The following is a 21,910-nucleotide window of genomic DNA, read 5'->3' as shown; positions in this document are numbered from 1 at the left end:
CACAAGTACTAAGAAGTACTTTTACTGTGTACTTTTGAGTAATCCTCTGTCAATGTCCCCTCCTGAGTACAATAATGCATGTTTCTCTGCTATTTTGAATAAGCGTTAAAACACCTTTATACTTTAAGAGAATGGTAGACATAATATAAGCAATACTTCCAGTCAGTACTCCAGCAGCAGCATGTTTACCCCTTGGAAAGTCTTTAGAGTCTGGCCTGGATAGCTGGTGTGATATATTCATTTTAATGTCACCTTATATATTCATGTTGTGGGTACTGAATTGCTTCAACATTGTGGAGAAATTAGCTTAAACATGTTTTATTAATCTGTATGAAAAAGGAGCAGTTGTGGTGAAGGAGACATTCTCCATTAAATACCGCATGTCAAATATCAGGGAAATCTACAGATCTTAAAAATATATGTGTGTGTTTAATTACTTTGTATCAATAATAAGCAGTCTGTGTAAAAAGAAGCTGGAAATATGCAAAGGAATACTCTTTGGAAACAGTCTAAATGTCTGCAATGCGGCAGGATGAAATGAGTGTGTGTTCTCTATAATGGGCCTCTGTAAAGTTTTACTATTTGAGAAGCACTAGTAGGACTGCTTGAGAGCAAAGGTAATGTTTTCCTCGTTATTATTTGATATTAAGGTAACTCACATGTGATATTTGTATAATCCAACTATATCTTAAAACATATTTTTAACTTGTGTGTGGTAACCTGAGGGGGGAAGGTGGCCACAGACAGAGAACCATATAGGGCAGGGATGGGCAACTTTGATGGTGGTGGGGGCCACATCATTGATGTACTGGCCACCAGGGGGGCACAGATTCACTTGGAACACACACACACAAAGATTCCATGTGTTGTATGTAATTATTAACAAATATACTAAGTCTGACATCTTCATTGACATTTTACAATCAAAGGGAACATCCCCAAAAATGGGAACATCCTCTAATAAGCTCACTAAACAAATATCAGTTCACAGAAATGTTATTTCATTTTTACAAGTGGCATGTTTGTATTGAACAGGTTATTAAATAGTAGAATAAAACTATTTTAAACTATTGGAAAGCACGGAAAATGTGTGTGTATTGAGATTAACCATTAAGATGACATACACATGAAGTCATAAACACTAACCCAGACATTAGTTGTCTAACTTGAACCTAAAACACTTGTAGCCAGTCTCTGCATTCCCCTTATTCCACAATAAGGGGAATGTCAACACAGACACCTGTCAGCCCGCACTCTGCTGTTCCTCAGCATCACTCCCTCTCCCTCCCGCTGAAATTATGAATGAAAAGCGTAATAGTTTCACCATAACATCTAGAGGGGCGCTGTTTCACTCTTTGTAAAATACTCAATGAGAATGGGGGAGAGATGGGCCGGCAGAATAATTAACGAAACTAAACGAAGTGTTTTTATTTATTTATTAAAATTATAACTACAATCCAAAAAAAAAAGGGGAAGCCTTGCTTCCCTTGGCCTCCAGGAGAAAACGCCACTGAGTTAAAGGGATAATTCTCACCCACCTCTTGCTCTTGCCCTGCACTTGTATATGCCAGTTGAGCTGGTTCTTCCAGCAGCTCAACTCTGTCCCTCAGGCGCGCCGGATTCATTTTAGAATTGGGGGGGCCAAAAAAAGTGCGTGTTTATGGCCCAATCCCAAACTACGCCCTAGACACTCCCCCTCCGTGATGGAGTGAACTCCGTGGAGTGACACATGAGGCTCCCTCCTGTCAGATGGAGGGAGTAAATACAGCGGCAAGCTTTGGGACAAACTCCCCTCTCTCCGGCAGAAACAGGAAATGCCGTAACGGCTACAACGGTTTCAAATCAGCATCTCTTTGACAAAAAATGTAAATGAATAACTCAAATAAAACTCCAAACATCTTTAATTGTGTTACTTTTTTGTAAAGCTCTTGACTTGAAGTTTTAAACCTGATGTTTATAAGCTTCTTAGTGTTTGCAACAGTCTGTAAATATACACAATTTTATAATAAAATCCACACATTCACCTTTTTCTAGACTAAACACAGGTATGATCCTAAGTAAAAAAAAAAATGAGGTTATCATGAGGTTGTTAACATCGCAATTTATCACTATCGTTTAGTGGTTTTGCAAAGAATTAACCACTCTGTTTTTGTACCATTCTGCGTTGATGTACCTTCTCTTTGCCCAAATAATCTACTAGCGGTCTCCTTTTTTCTGATAGTTAGCTGTACAGCTTTAACCGCCTCAATGTCCCGACAGCAAACCTCCATGCAGTTGGAACCAGCCTGTTTCGGTTCAACAACGGCGGCGGTGGGGTCGGCGGCGGTTTTGACAGTTTCTGCGGCCGCAGCCTAGAGCTGCTGCTTTTGGGTTCATCTGGCTTCGCTGTTTGAAGAAGGTCCAGCCTCCGGAGATATGGTAGTCAGGGATGTGACCTTCCAGTTGTTAAATTTAAGTTTAGATTGACCGTATTTAGTTTTCTTCTGCGCTGGTTCTTCTGACATGTTTGCAAGTGTATATATTCTTTATATCTCTAGGTTAACGGCTGACACACACAGCAGAACAACGTCACAAATAAAGTAAACAACGTAACAAATAAACAAATCTAAGCTTTTTTATTGGTTGTAATTTACATGGATACATTTGAATGGTGTGACAATGTCCTATTTGATTGGGTTAAAATGTACATATTCTTCCTGTTATGTCTGCCTGCTTTATTTTACCTAATGCAAAGTGACCTGCTCCATCGAAATCGTTCGCATTGACCCGAAGACACATTTTGATTCCTAGCTTTCTAATGAGATCAGGATTGTTTTTGTACTCCAAATATTAAGCAAAATATGTCACATTATATAATGACTGTTACAGAGTCATCGTTTTGAGAAAAAGGCCTTTAAAGTGTTTCTCTTCTCTGGAATCCATCGATCTGATTGATTATTAGCGGAGCAAATGATCAAAAATACTACGGAGGGAAGATATTTTCGTTTGGATTACTGCACTCACGGGAAACACCGGCTGTTGTTATGCCTGTTGTGACGTTAAATTACTCAGTTCTCCGCTTGTAATTATGCCATTACAAACTTCAAACCTGTATTTATCATCTGCATTTGCCGAAACAAGTTTAATATTCTGAAAGCCAAGACTTTGTTTATTTGAAATCAGATGAGAACGAACTGTAACGGACCCTGCCGTGTTATCTATGATTATTATGCCTTACATTCATAATTTCAGCGGGAGGGAGGGGGAGCGGCGCTGCGGAAGAGCAGAGTGGCCAGTGAGAGGCGAGCTGTGGTCTTCCCTTTACAAGCTTAAAAAATGCGTGTAGCTAATGAGATTGAATATATATAACAATACAAAATAACAAAATATACACAGCTAGATCAGATCGCGTTTTAGATGCGACTTTAGAGTAGAGGGGAATTATTGAAACGGGATTTGTACAGTGTTCCGCGCCGCGTGTATATACTTGTGTGTTTGTGTATTTTTGCGTTTGTGTGTATTGTGTTTGTTTCCCGGGGAAAAGACTCACGAGAAACACCGGCTGTTGTTATGCCTGCAGTGACGTTAAATTACTCCGTTCTCCGCTTGTAATTATTCCGTTACAAGCTTCAAAGTTGTAGGCCTATTTATCATCTGAATTTGCCGAAACAAGTTTAATGTACTGAAAGCCAAGACTTTTCTTATTTGAAATCAGATAAAAACAAACTGTAACGGACCCTGCCGTGTTATCTATGATTACTATACACCTTACATTCATAATTTCAGCGGGAGGGAGGGGGAGCGGCGCTGAGGAACAGCAGAGTGGCGAGTGAGAGCTGTCATCTTCCCTTTACAAGCTTCAAACATGCCTGAAGCTAGTGAGACTGAATATAACAATCAAAAATAACAAAATGTACACAGCTAGATCAGATCGCGTTTTAGATGCGACTTTAGAGTAGAGGGGAATTATTGAAACGGGATTTGTACAGTTTTCCGCGGCATCTGCTGCTGCGAAAATGTGGGGCAGGGCTGAAAAGTGGGGGGGCCAATGGCCCCCTGGCCCCCCTGCTTCCGGCGCCCTTGCTCATCACGCAGGAGGCTGGCTGTATATCTGAACTCGCGCCCTCATCATTCTCTTCATCATCTTGCACTTGTTCTAAGCTGCTGCTGATAGTGCTTGTAGCAGCGCTGCTGCCAAAAAGGTCTGTCAATTTGCGACATTTATATGCTTCACCTGCGAGTGACTTCACCTTTTTTTTTCTTGCCTTCTCGGCCCCACCTTTTTCTTTTCGTTTTCTTTTATTTTTATCCATGTTTTTTCATTCTCCCTGTCTGTCGTGGCGTCTAATCCCTTCTCTTCGTGTGGCCGGTCTTTTTTCTTCTTCGTGTGATTATTTGATAGATAAGAACCACACAACTGCATTAGCGGCCGCTGTCGCCCTCTGTCGGCCGTCAGCGCAACTTAAATGATGACGTTAAATAATTTTTCAAAGATTTTTAAAGGGCCGGCCCGGCCGGCCGTCAACGGCCCTTGACGACCAGCCGTTCTGTGGTTCTCCAGATTCTACAGATGGCCAGTCCCCCCCTGCTTGTGAGGGTTTACCTGGGAAACAAACACAATACACACAAATGCGTCACAGATTATTTTGCGGTATTTTAAATCATGTACGCAGCTCGCGACGTAACTAGGAGTCTAGTGGACGGTATCAGTACTACAAGTAAAACAATATATATATATATTTTTTTTAATTAATTACGTTGTTTATAAATTAATCTGAGGGCCGCAAAAAGAGGAGGTGGGGGCCGCATGCGGCCCACGGCCCGCCATTTGCCCATCCCTGATATAGGGGAATGTGTGTGTGCTTGCTGCAAAATGTAAGATAAGATAAACACACTTGTTATTCGGAGTCGGGTCGTGCCGGACACCGAAGGTGTCTGTTTTTCATCAAACTGAAGAGAATTTTTGTTTCCCGGGTCTCCTGGCTGGCTCGCGCTGATTGGCTACACACGCCCTCGTGTTTGCCTCTACCAATGGATGAACCCTCAGGGGAGCATCCACACAATGCCTCTTGTGGCTTTTTGTATGAAAGGCTGTGTTTTCCTTTGGTTTGGTCTCTTCTTCCTCATGCTGTCCAAGGGGTAAGATCTCTTCCAGCTGGAGGAACCAGAGCCGAAGTAATCCAGATTACTTTTTGATTGAGGTTGTATTTGTGTTGTATATTTGACCATTAAAGCAGATTATTGTTTAACCCTTATCCTGGTGCTTTGACTTTTCCTTCTTTTAAAACAAACTCATAGAGGAACGCGCGGAGCAGAGGTTCTGCCCCAACACTGGTCACAAATATCCTTCAGCAAAAGTGACACACCCGTGTGACTCTTGTTGGCCTCTTATGGGGCTGCTGTGTTTTAAATATGATTATTTCTCTGCTCCTAGTTAATTCCTCTCAGATTCTTCCATCAGTCCCAGTCATTGCATGTCTGTCAATAGAGCTTCGAAAAATGTGTCCAATTCAACAAAATGTTTTTGTGAAGGTCAGAGCTAAATTATAGATTGTTTGATTGTGTAATTACAAGGTTTGAGAAAATAAATCCACATCCTCTTAAACTTATTTTATTTACTTTTCCATGTTGTACATACTTACTTGTATTACATGTTGAACTACATGCTGGATATCTTCCCCAGCCTCAAGGAAATACAATAAAATAAATGGGTTCATAATTTTATTTTTTTTATAAAAATGTATAAATTAATAATGTTGTGTGCAAACATTTCAAATGGAAATATAAAATGAAAAATGTGTTTACTTTTGAAATGATTTCTCACAAAAACCTTTCTAAATTATAGTAAATTATTAAAAAAGGTTTCGTCAATATACGTTTTTCTGCCTAAAATAGTTAAAATTGAACATAATCTTTATCAAACACCACATCCATGGCAATTAATCCACTTTTGCCCGCTATTTAAATTGACTTTGGTTGAAGTTAATAACAATATTGTTATTATATAGATATATATATATATATATATATATATATATATATATATATATATATAGGGCTTCCGGTGAAGATAGTGACCATCATGGCTGCTTAGCCCTTTGCTCTGCTCCGCTGAGCTACTCTGCCCCCATGCCACAGTTATAAAACTGGACCAAACTCTACTAAAATAGTCTCAGATAATGGTATAAGACAGGATGTCGCAGGAACCGAAGCAAAATCTACCTCGAACAACAAGGAATCCGAAGAAGAACCCGACAGAGATGGAAGCTCAAGGCGGCGGACAGGCAACACGTGCCGACGACACAAAATCTGAACTTGCAAGCATCAACAGCCTCCTGAGAGGAATTGCAGCAGATGTGAGCAGTGTGAAAATGGGCCTGGAAGTACTACAGAGCACGGTGGAGAAGCTTGGAGGAAGGATGTCGGAGGCTGAAGCGAGGATTTCTAACCTAGAGGACATTAGCAACAGCCAAGGTGCTAGCATAGATGCTACCACAGCACAAGTGAAAAAGCTCCAAGATAAAGTGACATACTTGGAAGATGCAGGGAGGCGGAATAACATTCGTATAACGGGCATACCAGAAAGTGCTGAGAAACAGGACCTACATGGTTTTGTGCTTAGCATATTTACTGAAAAGCTGGACCTGGAAGTGGATATGGGATTCGAACTGTAGCGAGCACATCGCGTCGGACCGAAAAAGGATGACGGGCGCAGTCGACACATTTTGGTCCGCTTACTGAGATTCAGCGCCAGAGAAGCCGTTCTACGGGCCGCCCGCGACAAGAGGAGAGTCGAATGGCAGGGCAACAGAATCTCCTTCTTCCAGGATCTTTCTCAGGAGTTACTTCAGCAGCGTAGGAAGTTCAACCCAGTCTCAGGGCATTTCGTGTTCACCAACACGATTTTTAATCTATTGATTCGTTTTCACCAACACGATTTTCCCCTTTTTTTCGTGTTGCACAGCACGATTTTAAAAGCAATGTATTTCTGTTGGTAGTCTCACGGCATTACGTTTTATAGGAAGACCGGAAGCTGTGTGGTTCATAAAAACATGTTCTTACTCAATATCAAGCCACGATTATTGCTTTTATTTAAAATCGTATCATTTCGGACTTTTGTTGCTGTCTGTGAGGAAAATAAATGGGGCTCATTTTTCCTTCTAATTTGTAATTCTTTTCAAAATAACACACTGTTATTTAGTCAACAATAACACACAATTATCCTTGTTTTTATTTATTTGTTTAATTCTATAATCTCGGGCTTTTTTACCGTCCTTCAGGAACTGAATTTCAAAATAAAAATAACCGGAAACAGACGTAGGCCTATAAGGGACATTTCGAGCATCATCGAGTTTAGGATGGCCGAAAACACTACACTACCCATAATCCCCAGCTATCGTTTAGGACTACAGTCCCCGTGATTAAACTTCAAGTCGGGATTGGATGTTGGAGTGGCAGTGCGCCAAGGTTACGGAATCGAAACTGGATCGAACGCCGCCCCCCCCCAACAATTAGAAGTTGCCAGTATTAAACACCAATTATTAACCAATTAAAATGAACTGATTAAACATCTCTCTGACACAGTTTAAACGCATTTCCAGTAGAAGAATTATTCGTGTCTTGGGAAGCTGGAAGCTGTATTATTTTCAAAAAATAAAAAAATATATTTTTAACCATAACGGGTACTTTACACAACATTGAGTCAAACTTATCCTTGTTTTAATCCTTGTTTTATTTATGTTAAATTGTTTTTGTCGGTTAATTTTCCATTTTATTTATTTTGGTTCAAGATATCATTATTTTTTATTTATTATTATCATGTTAGATGTTTAAACTTTTCTGCATTTTATAAGGCAATATATACTTTTTGTTTTTGTCCGTAGGCTACTTAGGTTATTAAAGAGTTATCGCGTCAAAATATATTAATATTTAATTGTATAATTGGTACAGGAAATTACATCATTCAGAGCATTCAGAGTATTACATCATTCAGAGCACCTATTGGCCAAAGACGCTGCCACCGACATTGCGATCCATCCTCTGACAAAGTAAGTTGGGTCACTAAAGTCTGATACATGTTTTGCTTAGATTTAATAATTGGGACTTTTTTTTAAGCCTTTATTCGCATGGTTCATCATACATACTGAACTGTTCTAAGTTTGAGAAATGCTTTCGCCATAATCAGCAAAGCAACATTAATGTGAAATCTTTCTTGCGGGCGGCTAGCTAGCTAGCTCACGTTCAACATAAGCTTAAACTAGTTTAGCTACATTTATATCAGCTCATAAGTGGTGTGTGAAAAATATTTGTCTTAATTACGGCTACATACGTCGGTGTTAAAGTGTGAGTTATACGTTATCTTGATCGCTTTTGTTTTACACATGACAGTACTAACGCTGGCCGACATTTTAATATATGTTTGGGGGGGAGGGGCATAGTCCATGTCCATGTGCTTGTTATGCGTCTGAAACAGGAAACACGTAAATGAACTCAGTCCGTCTAAAGTAGTTAAACCGTCACAATGTGCATTTAAAAAAGCTAGTTTCACTACATAATTCACTTTTTTTTCTGTTCTCTCCTGCAGCTCCCGTACCCACACCACAAACCCATACACTGATCTACACCATCACAAAACCAACGGCACTTTTAAGAGCCAAACTCAACCTATCTCTCCGTCTATCTACCTACCTTTCTTATAGTTATTTTCTTTATCTTTTTCTATCATTCATTATCTATTTCTTCATCTATCCATCTCAATCTTACAATCTGTCTCTCTATCTCTGTTTGTCTCATACAGCAGCTGTTGCATAATCTGTTGTGTCTGTCTGTCTGGCTGGCTGGCTGGCTGGCTGGCTGTGTTGCAATGGCAACAACACACAACCAAAGAAGGGACACGCATGGCTCTTGAGCTGAAGCATGAACACATGCTAGCTGAAGCTAAGGTTGGTGTTTTAACCCATATGACCTCATTCATTTCCCACTTGAATTTGGCACTATCTGTTATCCAAAAAATGCTGAACAGGCCAAGAGTAACTGGATTTTGGATCAATGTATAGGGCCTTTGCAAAACGGTTCATCATTACAACATGGGGGGCAGAGGCTTACTAAATAAAGCTTGTTCAACTTGTTTTACTTCATTAGTTGTATATGGTCGGAAAAACTTGAAGCAAAGATGTTCTTCAAGTGAATGAATTTACTTTTATTTGTCCACTGTCATATGGTATCAGTTTATCAGCAACATCAACCTTACATGAGTTGTTACTTGGTCACAGAAAGCTGCTGAGGAGAGGAAACGGGCACGCTCTGTAGGAGACACTTTACAGTCCCCTAAAAGGGGCTGTGTAGGACGTGGCAAGCCGAGAGGGAGGCGTGGAGGGCGACGCCAAGGCTCAGCTACAGGTTGAAATCCCAATTATTTTACATTTTTATGAATTTACTAAGTAAATGGTTGGAAAATCGAATTAAAACACAGTAATTGCTTGTTGAGGGTCTACAATAATTCCAATATATAAACGCATAGTGACACTACAGTCGGAGACATTCCCACTGTGGTGTCATAAGAACTATGCTTTATTTAATTTCACAAGCTTTTAAACAATAGGCAGATAATACAAATCATCAGTTATCTGTTGTTAACCCTCTGTGTGATGTTTTACAGTCACATCCCCCCCGACTGAGGGCTTCCAGTCTTCCAGTGTGGAGGTTCTGCGTACTGAACCTTCAGCACAACACGAATTTGGTAAATCACAAAAATGGCTTTAAGTTTAAAGCTAAAATAAATGTTTAAATAAATTGTGTTAGTGAGAGAAAATAACCTTATACACAACTGACAGTTCAGGACTTGAACGAGGAATGTAATTCAGTAAAGATATTGGCCAGTTCCATACTGAGCAAAGAAATGATCCTTGATTTTTAGTGTTCATCTTAAATATAGTCATTTACAGTTAAAGTTTCCCATTCTGTTCACAGAAAAGAATATGGAGAGACTCTGACATTCTTTCCTCATGTCCTCCTCCTGAGCCTCAAAAAAGCTCTGCCTCATCCTGGTCTTTTCGGCAGCAGAAAGCCTCAGAGCGCTGGAAAGAAGAGAGACCACACCACCTACAATGCCTTCTAGAAAAAGAGGCTGTCGGTCATCCCCTGTGTGGCCTCTGCCACGAGCCGGCTGTTATTAGGTGAGATAACATTTACCTTTATTTAAATTACTTTACCTAATTGTAATTTTTCAGTATTAATGCTCAGTGCCCTGCTATTTCAGCTAACATGCATGACTTTTGGGATGTTAGAAAACTGGATACCTAGAGAAAACCCACATGAAAATGAAAGTAATTCTGGGATATTAGAATAATTTTGTATTTCCTCCCAAGGTGTAGAGAGTGTCTCCCCGAGGAGTGGTTCTGAGGAGACTGTGATGTACTTCATCACAAGAACCAGCCACTCCACAACAGGGACAGTTTAATGATTTTTTTTTTTAAACCAATTAGTCCAACAACGTGTGTTGTTAGAGTGGAAGGTGGCACCCATGACCAAGGTATGCTCTCTCAAACTTGCATTTTGATGTTCACAAGTCTCTTCGGCCAGCATATAATGGTAATTAGTGCTTTTCTTTTTTTTTTGACAGCTTGCATATTGCCAACTGTGAAGGCACCCAACTGCTCCTATAAAGGCACAAACGTCACTGTGGTACCAGGCAAACCAGTGATTTTAATTACCATCAATGGTAAACAAATATATACAAATATATATATATATATATATATATATATATTTGGATTTCTATTGAATTGTTGTTATATGTTTACTGTTGTGGGCTGAGACATTGTGCTTCCACTTGGAGTAAAACCTTCATGTAATATCTGTTCATCTTTGACTATTTGTAGATGGAACTGTTGTAAAATGTGTCTTAATTATGTTTATTTACTTGTTCCAAGGGCGTTATGACTTGCATCTGCCACTATATGTCTGTCAAACTTGCCAGCAGCAGTGGACCCCCGACTTGAAAGTCCTCCTTAAGAGTGGATACTGGCCAGCTTCGGTCAGTATTTCCACACTTTACACCTAGGACCTCCTGAGCTCCTTTGAAGAGCTCAAGGTCATCTCTCCGGGATTCTCCAGACAGGCCTTTGCAAAGCTGCTGGAGCATTGCATGTGTGGAGGAAGAGTAAGTGTAAATATTATTTAGCATATTATACATTATAATATTTCCGTAAATAGACAAAATCACAGCAATATATGTAATTATCTTCCAGTCTGGACCTGTCTACGGAGATGCACTGCAGCGCAGCTTTCTGGAGTTCTCCTATGCCTCGTATGAGGAAGACCAGCTCTGCTGTGGTGCTCCTTTCATCTGCCCTGCCTGCACGCCGGAGATGTTGGCTATTTCTGCCGATGGAAACAGGAAGCTGTATCGCTTTCGGCGAAGTGGAAGGTGCTGTTTTTACAATGTTGTTATTTAACTTTTTTTGATTACTGTTTATATTTCATGGATATATTTGCTAATCTTTTTTTCCTCAGTTCTGATGGCAGCCCCTTTTTTAATGGGCTCTTTGTAGCAGAAGACAGCGCGGTGGCTGTATTTGTCGACAAAATACAGAGATCACTGAAAAATGCAAGTTTTTATTCGTCATTTTACCTTATAGGTATATCACAAAAATAGCCATGTATGTCCGACCCTGACTTTCTTCAAATTCAGCTACTTCTCCTTACCATCTACTCCAAAATCAGATAATTAGAACAAATGGTGTAGATCGTCATTCCATTGCTTTTAACTGATTTGTCCTGATGTAATGTGTGTCTTAGACCCAGGGAAGAGGCACATGTGGGGACTCCCAGTGGACAGCAGCGAGGGAGACGTCAAGGAGGGCTTCGAAGCTGGATGAAGAAGGGATGGAGGTGGCTGTATGTCGCCATGGGTTTCTTTTGAAGGCTTTAAATATGTACAGGGGGGAGATATTCGCCTCCCCCCTGTATCTTCAAAAGGAACTCATGCCAGCCAAAGCCAAGTTCTTCGCCATGGATATGGCTTGCAAGTACTGGCCGTACATGGAGAAAGCTGCAAGTGTCCTTCCTGCTCTCCAGGAGCTGACCACCATGAAGCCATTCCTCAGTGTAATGCATGCTCGAGCCCATGCTACCAAATGCGAGGTATGTGAAATATTTTTGTATCACGTACATTTATATTTTTTATATTTATAATACTGAAGTAGTAAATATATAAGCTATACTGTTTAGTATAGTAGTATGTAGCCTCTTTGCACAACAATTCCAGCAACCTTTTACCATCAGATTATATGGAGTGGGAAGAACCAGGAGGGAGCAGGGATGACTGCTGGGGAAGAGGTGGAGCAGGTCAACAGCTACCTGTCCCGTTGTGCCCTGACAACAAAATACATGTCCAAAGCAGGTGAGTGGAAGGTTTTGCCCTATTATTGCATACTTTTTTAGATGACACATCAGAACCTCATTATTGCTTTCAAAAGCACGACTGGACATGCTCACAGTGCATGCAATGGGATGGAACAGGAAAAAAGGTGACTCCCTTCATCATGCACTTTCCACAAGATATGTGAAGGTGAGCCTCCTATTAATGGTGTTGTTGTGTCCTTTGTCATTTGCACATGGCTTGTTGTTAATCATAGCAAGTTTTAATCTTGATAAATGTCCATCGTCTACTGTTTATCACACTAGTAAGAGGCTCCTGGAAGAGACTGCAAGTCTTGAGGAACTCAAGACGCAGCTACATTGTGTCTCAGATGACATGGTGTCGATGTGGATTTCCGACGTGAAGGAATGGTTATCTGGTAAGCACGACGAGATAACACCAGCTACATATCATTGTCCATGACTGTTTGAATTTACAGATTTGATCCTAAAGAGCAGCCAATTTTAAGGCAATAAGGCTGATTTTTCATGCCACGTAATGGGACCCTCACTGGATTTCAGTAGACAGGGACATAATCTTCAAGCAATAGCAAGCCAACTATGTTTCCATGTTTATCTCTGATATGTTCCAGTTTCCATAGTTGTACCATCAATTTGTGTTAAAAGGTGTTAAATATGTTGCACAACTTTGTTTCTCAAAACAGTGTAACAGTACATTTTACTGCCAATATTATTTCTACAGGAACATCAGAAACATCGGGTACTTCTGAAGACATCCTTCAAACAGCACTGCAGCAAAGCATTGAGGGGCTTTACCTAAGTGTGAGGCAGCGGAAGCAATCCCTTTACCGACAGAATGGTATAACAATATAATGTTTTAGGTTGCAGATTCAACCTACTGAATTATATATATTTTTTGCACTTGCAAATATAGTTTTTCACATATCCCTATCCCACTACTTCATGTCTTTTTCAGACAGCAGCAAGCTCCGCCATCGACTTCGAAGGAAGCTTGCAGACGACAAAAAGCGCCTTAATCAGGAGGTACTGAAGTACAACCAGCTGGTACACGACTCTGCCAGAGGCATAGATGTTGCTGCGGTGGAGCATTCCCTCTCTGGAGGGAGCATCATGTCCGCGCTGTGGTCGTGGGAAGTTCATGGCATGGGTCAGTTTTCAGATATTTCATAATAGCTAATTTGAAGTTCTGTTATATGAAGGTATACCTTGCTGAGTTATGCACATATCATGTAGAGTGTTAGAACGTTCATTTAGTTTAAGGGTATATCTTAAGTTTTCTTATTGTGTATACATTTGATTATTTTGAAAGTACATGTTAGGAGTTTTAAACATATTGTTATGCTATAATGAAAATGTGATTCATGTATATACATAACTGTGATTGGATTTTAGCTAACTTTACAGCCAAGAAAAAGATACTTGATCAAGTCATGCTTACACGGAGACTGCAAGAGGAGAAAGGCATTCTATTGTGGGAGATGGCGCAGCATTGCACATGGTTGCAGAACATGGCAGTCGCTCTAAAACATAAGGTGGCTGAGGAAGGTAAGTTGAAAGCAAAACTTAACCTATCTTGTAAAGTATGAGTTTTAAAGGAAAAAAAGTCAGCCCAAATCATTCTTGGTCACAGAAATTGGATGGAGTATAATGGCCTTTGCCCATTCGATCCGGCCATTTTACATAATGAAGTCCCTTGACAGTGACAATCATCTTTATATGTACATGGGAGAGAATATACTCCATTGAAGTGCTCTGGCCTCGTGAAGCAATCTTACTTTATAGTATGTCCATATAACAATATTTTGTGTATTTTCAGATGTAGACAAGGGGAATGGAGGACTTGGGTGCACCCTAAGAAGGAAGCATGCTGAGGCGTTGGAGAGGTTGCAGCTGGTACTGCAGCAGTACAAGACTGCTTTAGTTCCTGATGCTTGTTTCCTTCAACATGAAGAGGAAAGTCAAAGTGGCCTAAGCAGTCCAGACACCAGTGAAGATGAAGAAGGAAACATAATTTAGGTAATTTACTTATGAATTAATGTACATTATCTTTGTTGATTTAGCCTCAACCTAGACATGTTGCTGTTACTTTTGTATTCATTAATGCTAAACATACATTGTGTATTCAAAAACCTCAAATTTGGTTTCTGATCTGCCCCTCTTTTTTGTTTCTCTGTATTTCCCCAGATTGCTGCTGCTCTCAAGCACGAATATCCGCCAAGACTTGATGTGCTATCAGAAATGTAAATACTTTACTGACTTTATATTTAGAGACTGTATTCCTCTCTGAAGAACCAGCACCTTACCGTGGTAGAGAGGTTTGTGTGCCCTGATGAACCTGGGGGCTGTGTTGTCTGGAACCTTGTGTTCCTGGTAGGGTATCCCATGGCAAATTGGTCTCAGGCAAGGGGCCAGACTAAGATTGGTTCAAAAGACCTCATGAAAGACGACACACGAAGTGAGGATACCCAGCCCGGAGGAAGCCCGGGGTCCCCTTCTGTAGCCAGGCCCAGAAGGAGGACTCGTCGGCGAGCGTCTGGTGGCCGGGCTTGCCACGGAGCCCGGCCGGGCACAGCCCGAAAAGGCGACATGGGCAACACCTCCGCTTCTCCGTCCCGCGGGCCCACCACCTACGGGAAACAGCGATGGGGTCGGGTGCGCTGCCAGAAGGGTGGCAGTGAAGGCAGAGGGTCTCGACTGACCAGACCCGGGCGACAGAAGCTGGCTTTGGGGACGTGGAACGTCACCTCTCTGGGGGGGAAGGAGTCGGAGCTTGTGCGGGAGGTGGAGCGTTACCAGTTGGATCTGGTTGGGCTCACCTCTACGCACAGTGTCGGCTCTGGAACCTTACTTCTGGATAGGGGTTGGACTCTATTCTTCTCCGTAGTTGCTCAAGGTGTGAGGCGCCGGGCGGGTGTGGGGATACTCACGAGTCCCCGGTTGGGTGCTTCGTTGTTGGAGTCTACCCCAGTGGACGAGAGGGTTGCCTCCCTACGCCTGCGGGTTATGGGGGGGAAAACTCTGACTGTTGTGTGTGATTATGCACCCAACAGCAGTTCAGAGTATACGGCCTTCTTGGAGACCCTGGACAGAGTCCTGTATGGGGCTCCTGAAGGGGACTCTTTAATCTTGCTGGGAGACTTCAACGCACATGTGGGCAATGATGGAGACACTTGGAGGGGAGTGATTGCGAGGAACGGCCCCCCTGATCTGAACCGGAGTGGTGGTTTGTTACTGGACTTCTGTGCTAATCATGGATTGGCCATAACAAACACCATGTTCGAACATAAGGATGCTCATAAGTGTACGTGGTACCAGAGCACCCTAGGCAGAAGGTCCATGATCGATTTTGTTATCGTATCATCAGACCTGAGGCCGTATGTTTTGGACACTAGGGTAAAGAGAGGGGCGGAGTTGTCAACTGATCACCATCTGGTGGTGAGTTGGGTCGAGTGGCGGGGGAAGTCTCTGGATAGACCTGGTAAGCCCAAACGTGTAGTTCGGGTGAACTGGGAACGTCTGGAGGAGGCCCTAGTTCAGGAGGCCTTGAACTCACACCTCCGGCGGAGCTTTTCGGGCATTCCTCTGGAGGTTGGGGACATTGAACCAGAGTGGTCGGTGTTCAAAGCCTCTATTGCTGAAGCCGCGGCGGGGAGCTGTGGTCTCAAGGTCCTAGGTGCCTCAACGGGCGGTAACCCTCGAACCTCCTGGTGGACACCGGTGGTCAGGGAAGCCGTCCGACTGAAGAAGGAGGCCTTCAGGGATTTTTTATCCCGGGGGACTCCCGAGGCAGTTGCAAGGTACCGACAGGCCCGAAGGGCAGCAGCCTCAGCCGTGGCCGAGGCAAAGCAGCGGGTGTGGGAGAAGTTCGGAGAAGACATGGAAAAAGACTTTCGGGCGGCACCAAAGTTGTTCTGGAAAACTGTCCGACACCTCAGGAGGGGGAAGCAGGGAACCATCCAAGCTGTGTACAGTAAGGATGGGACGTTGTTGACCTCAACTGGTGGAATGTTAGGGCGTTGGAAGCAGCACTTTGAGGAACTCCTGAACCCGACAACTCCGCCCTCTATGTTAGAGGCAGAACTGGAGTATGACGGGGGATCGACACCAATCTCCCGGGGGGAGGTCACTGAGGTCGTCAAACAACTTAACAGTGGCAAAGCCCCGGGGGTGGATGAGATCCGCCCAAAAATGCTGAAGGCTCTGGGTGTTGAGGGACTGTCATGGTTGACACGTCTCATCAACGTTGCGTGGAAGTCAGAAACAATACCGAAGGAGTGGCAGACCGGGGTGGTGGTTCCCCTTTTCAAAAAGGGGGATCAGAGGGTGTGTGCCAATTACAGAGGCATCACACTACTCAGCCTCCCCGGGAAAGTTTACTCTAAGGTACTCGAAAGGAGGGTCAGGCCGATTGTCGAACCTCAGATTGAGGAGGAATAATGCGGATTCCGTCCTGGTCGTGGAACGACGGATCAGCTTTTTACTCTCGCAAGGATCCTGGAGGGGGCCTGGGAGTACGCTTATCCAGTCTACATGTGTTTTGTAGACTTGGAGAAGGCGTATGACCGGGTTCCCAGGGAGTCACTGTGGGAGGTGCTGCGGGAGTATGGGGTGAGGGGGTCTCTACTCAGGGCCATCCAATCTCTGTACTCCCAAAGCGAGAGCTGTGTCCGGGTCCTCGGCAGTAAGTCGGACCCATTTCAGGTGAGGGTTGGCCTCCGCCAGGGCTGCGCTTTGTCACCAATCCTGTTTGTAATATACATGGATCGGATTTCGAGGCGTAGTCGTGGGGGAGGGGGTCTGCAGTTTGGTGGACTAAGGATTGCACCACTGCTTTTTGCAGATGATGTGGTTCTGATGGCTTCATCGGTCTGCGACCTTCAGCACTCACTGGATCGGTTCGCAACCGAGTGTGAAGCGGCTGGGATGAGGATCAGCACCTCCAAATCTGAGGCCATGGTTCTCAGCAGGAAACCGATGGACTGTCCACTCCAAGTAGGGAATGAGTCCTTACCCCAAGTGAAGGAGTTCAAGTATCTCGGGGTCTTGTTCTCGAGTGAGGGAACAATGGAGCGTGAGATGGGTCGGAGAATCGGAGCAGCGGGAGCGGTACTGCAGTCTCTTTACCGCACCGTTGTGACGAAAAGGGAGCTGAGCCAGAAGGCAAAGCTCTCTGTCTACCGGGCCATTTTCGTTCCTACCCTCACCTATGGTCATGAAGGATGGGTCATGACCGAAAGAACGAGATCGCGGGTACAAGCGGCCGAGATGGGTTTTCTCCGCAGGGTGGCTGGTGTCTCCCTTAGGGATAAGGTGAGAAGTTCGGTCATCCGGGAGGGACTCGGAGTTGAACCGCTCCTCCTTCGCGTCGAAAGGAGCCAGTTGAGGTGGTTCGGGCACCTAGTTAGGATGCCACCTGGGCGCCTCCCTAGGGAGGTGTTCCAGGCACGTCCAGCTGGGAAGAGACCAAGGGGTAGACCTAGAACCAGATGGAGGGATTATATCTCTTCTCTGGCCTGGGAGCGCCTTGGGATCCCCCAGTCAGAGCTGGTTGATGTGGCCAGGGAAAAGAAAGTTTGGGGCTCTCTGCTGGAACTATTACCTCCGCGACCCGACCACGGATAAGCGGGAGAAGATTGATGGATGTATTCATACTCCTCAATGGAAGATCACCCTTGAATATGTTGACCATATGACTTTTCCCTATGCCGCAGCATCCGGCCAAACATTTCACTTGTACACAACTTAAATTGTATTGAAGAAAATGCTCAGCGTACCTGAAATGCATCCTGAGCAATGAACCATTCACTTTTGATCCTTTTTGAAACAGTAGAATGTAAATTCCTAAATCTCCAAGTATATCTTGCTGGTTACCATACAACTTGGTGAGCACATCATTGTCCAAGAGCAGGAGGTCTTTCCCTTTTTTCCCAGAACGGGATGCCTATGCATTATTATTTTCGATCTCTTATAGGATTTACCTGTCATTAACTTTATATGACTGCACCTGTTACACCGCAGGCCAATAACAGCTTTCCTCTAATTGTTCATTTTTGTTTCTTTTGCGTTACTTGCTTTAATTGCTTTGTCAGTTATATTTCCTTTTTGGTCTCCAGCTATTAATCTGATTGATTGAAGTACTTCAATCAACATGTACAATGCACAGTCTTTTAGGATGTATAATTAGGGACCTTGAGATAAACAACAAATAGTTTATTTGGTGAATCACCTCATTGTTGTTCTCAAAACAAAATAATACATTGTTATAAATTGTAATATTTGATTTACACATAGAATGTACATGTTTAATATACATAGTTAAATCATAAAAAAATGGTTGTGTTGTATGATTTCTTAATACTGTATGTTATAACCGTTTGCATAACTTGATTTTATGTTCTGTTGTCCATGCTTTTCATGTTAGACTAACCCCAACGCTCTAGAGTCAAGACATACACCCTTATGGTGGCCTTTTACTTGTATTGTGGTGAAACACATAAGTAAACCATTGCCAGAGAGGACCATTTTATTGTTTTAAAAACAATGTTATTGATGTGGTTGGTTGATGAATAAATATAAATTAAGCATACGTCTGTGGTACTTTTTGTTGTTTACATCACACTGCATTATAATGCGTTTGGAAATAAATTAATTTAGAAGTAACAATATGGGTTAGCACTTGAATATTTTTGTAAAGAGATGATCCTCATCCGGAACACTGGTTGTTGGTTTAAGATAAGATAGAACTTTATTGATCCCAATTTGGGAAATCTTTGCGTTGCAGCAGCATTAAAACACATGGCATTATACAATACAAATAAAAAGACAAGAAATAAAGAAGAAAATATACATGTTGAATTTACAAATGAGTAGGGATGTAACGATACCAAAAACTCACTGTACGATAATATCGCGATAACAAGTCCACGGTACGGTATTTATCGCGATATTGAATAATAAAGGAGAGAAAAAAAAAATCATATTTTTTTTTTCAATAAAACATTTTTTTACTCGGAAAATGTTTCTTTATTACATAATAAATCTGATTTTTACAGCCTTTTTGTAGGATAGCAGTATTTTAAAGTGTCAAAAACAAAGTGACAGTAACAGACTGGAACAAGAAAACCAGTGTTTTTGTACCTACTGGTACTACCAAACAAAGTAAGCATTTTCTTTATGCCACTGCATCTCACAAATAAACAAGGACATTTAATAATCAGACCCTGCAATAAAATAAATCAAGTTTCACTTTAGTTTTTCAAGTAACTCAACTCAAACTCACTAGTCACTCACTCAGCATCATCAGACAGGTTTTTAGGAATATGAGAATGTCCACATTTCCAGGTATTTATAAGCTGGGGTGTTTGGGCATTTACAATATCCCCTGCTCTGGAAACAACTCTCTCGCTTGGTACTGATGTTGCTGGGACACCAGTGGTCGCGTTAACCGAATATTTTATTTAACAATGACGGAAAAATCTGAAAGCAGTCTGTCATTTTGACAGATTAGAACAAACTCGGAACAGCGCCAACGTTTCCCCGCAGCGAGGCTCTGGTGTTATGCCGTGTTATGCATGCCCTCCAAAAGGAAATGATATAGTTCCCAAACCGTACTTTGCCGTACAGATCAATACATGTCTGGGAGGTTTTGCTTCACGCTGTGCGCGTCCCGCGAGGTGCATGCACACACGGCATAACACCCCCCCCCCCCCCGGTTGACAGTTCACGAGCATGCTCTATCGTGAACTGTTCAGACCCGACGGGTAATAAGGGATTATGACGGATATTTTACGATCCTTTCTGTCAAAATGACGGACAGCAAAAAAGTCTAACGCCAGGCTTATTGACATGGCGAGATATAAATATATGGTTGGTACTTGTCAATATCTTTAGGTGTGTAAATGTAGCCCTGTAAATACGATGTCCTTTTGTGTTATCTGTTGTTTTATTTTCATGTTGTAACCTACTTGCTGCCATGTTGGACAGGTCTCTCTTGAAAAAGAGATCGATGATCTCAATGGGACCACCTGGTTAAATAAAGGTTTAAAAAAAAAAAGTGTTTAAAAAAAAAAAGTTTTTAAATTATTATTTTTTTTTTTTTAAATCGCGGTAGATTTTGTGAGTCTCACGACGGTATTGGGAAGTTTATTTACCGTGATACCGCTATATTCGGTATATTGTTACATCCCTACAAATGAGCAATAACAAGATATGCAAGGTATTATATTTACATAACTATGTGACAGATGGAATATTAAATATTACACTGAATATGTCAAATGTACAGTGAAGAGAGAAACTATGGAGCAGAGAGTTCTCTTCCAGCCAGAGGTGATTTGTTGTACAGCAACACGTTCTCACTCCCAACCCGTCACATGTTGACGGACGGTCAGGGCCCCTCCCCGTCACCGACTTGCATAGAGCTCCCTGAGCGTTGGTAATAGACACGTTGGGATAGCGGTGAAAGGCTCAAACCCATCCATGGACAAACCCTGTGATAGTCATCAAGCTCTGATTGGATGTTTGAGTGTGCGCCGAGGGTTACGCCGAGCGTCGAACAGCACTTTGAAATGAAATGGAACCACGGCAGACTGTCCAAAACTGTATTTGAACGGGTCCACCCCCTCCCCCACCCCGTCCCCAGAACTACAAATGTAGTAACTGTGGAGTAACTACACTCTATAAAGAACCGCAGTGACGCGTCGTAAAACCCGGAAGTAAGTTAGCATTTTTAGCACTTCCGGTTCCTTCCTCAAAAAGCAATGCATTTTTTCCCATAGGGTTTTGGAAAATAGCTCGAAATAAGGTCTGTGGTTGACACAAATTTAAGAGATAAGTCACGTTTTGTTCTACGACATTAAATACATCAGCAGTGACCCCACTGGGGATTTTTGAAGAGTTTACGTGTCTGAAAAACGATGGTTGTTACCGAGTGGCTGAATAGGACAATAGAAATTGTCGAGGCCGTTGTACGTCATTACGCAGAACACGTAAACACTCCCGCTAAGTTTGTTTTCCCCTTTGTTCTGCTTGAAAGCAAGTACCTGCCTATCTTTAGTATCTGTATATCTATATCTGACCATTAGAATCTGTATTTTTGAAATTGTCGTTTTTAACACAGTAGTTTTACAAATTATAGATTAATTAATAACCAGTGTTTTCCAATTTTACTCGGCAGTTCGTTTCGTTAGCTAACGTTAGCTAAAGCTAGCGCTACTAGTTAGCTACGCAATGGTTTGTTGCTTTGCTCCGGGTTGCAGCCACAAGTCTTCGCATGAAACGTGCTTGTTCTATTGTTTCCCGGCCAAAGTTTTCCAAAGGAGAGTCTGGATTCGTGCCATGAGGTAAGCTGACGTTACATTTTTGTCCATGTCACGGTGAAATGTAAATGATGGGTAGTGTTGGAGATTTGGAGGATGTTGAAAACCAACCTGTCTCCGCGTGTCGTTTGATAAGCTGGGTGAATTCGTGAAAAAGGAAGGGATTAAGAAACACCAGAATACAAGTTAAACAATAATCCTGCTTTAATGAT

At 42.3% G+C, this 21,910-nt stretch overlaps 1 protein-coding gene and 1 long non-coding RNA gene across 2 annotated transcripts; both read left to right on the top strand.

The window, feature by feature from the left end:
- Positions 1-9,257: 9,257 nt before the first annotated feature.
- Positions 9,258-10,027, top strand: LOC307038079. The gene is made up of 3 exons (XR_013807880.1): positions 9,258-9,378; positions 9,638-9,718; positions 9,949-10,027. It is a non-coding gene; the product is annotated as an uncharacterized lncRNA (long non-coding RNA).
- Positions 10,028-11,234: 1,207 nt separating this feature from the next.
- LOC307034828 (uncharacterized protein) lies at positions 11,235-13,001 on the top strand (the record flags this gene model as incomplete). The annotated part of the gene is made up of 5 exons (XM_079673754.1): positions 11,235-11,587; positions 11,779-12,123; positions 12,265-12,382; positions 12,459-12,550; positions 12,993-13,001. The coding sequence occupies exons 1-5, from the start codon at positions 11,462-11,464 to the stop codon at positions 12,999-13,001; spliced, it is 690 nt and encodes a 229-aa protein (XP_079529880.1). The 5' UTR covers positions 11,235-11,461.
- Positions 13,002-21,910: the final 8,909 nt, after the last annotated feature.

This window comes from Notothenia rossii (assembly GCF_949606895.1).
Source record: "Notothenia rossii genome assembly, chromosome: 4".
NCBI lineage: Eukaryota > Metazoa > Chordata > Actinopteri > Perciformes > Nototheniidae > Notothenia > Notothenia rossii.
Note: the sequence above shows the minus strand (reverse complement) of the source record. Positions and strands in the feature narration are given on the sequence as shown.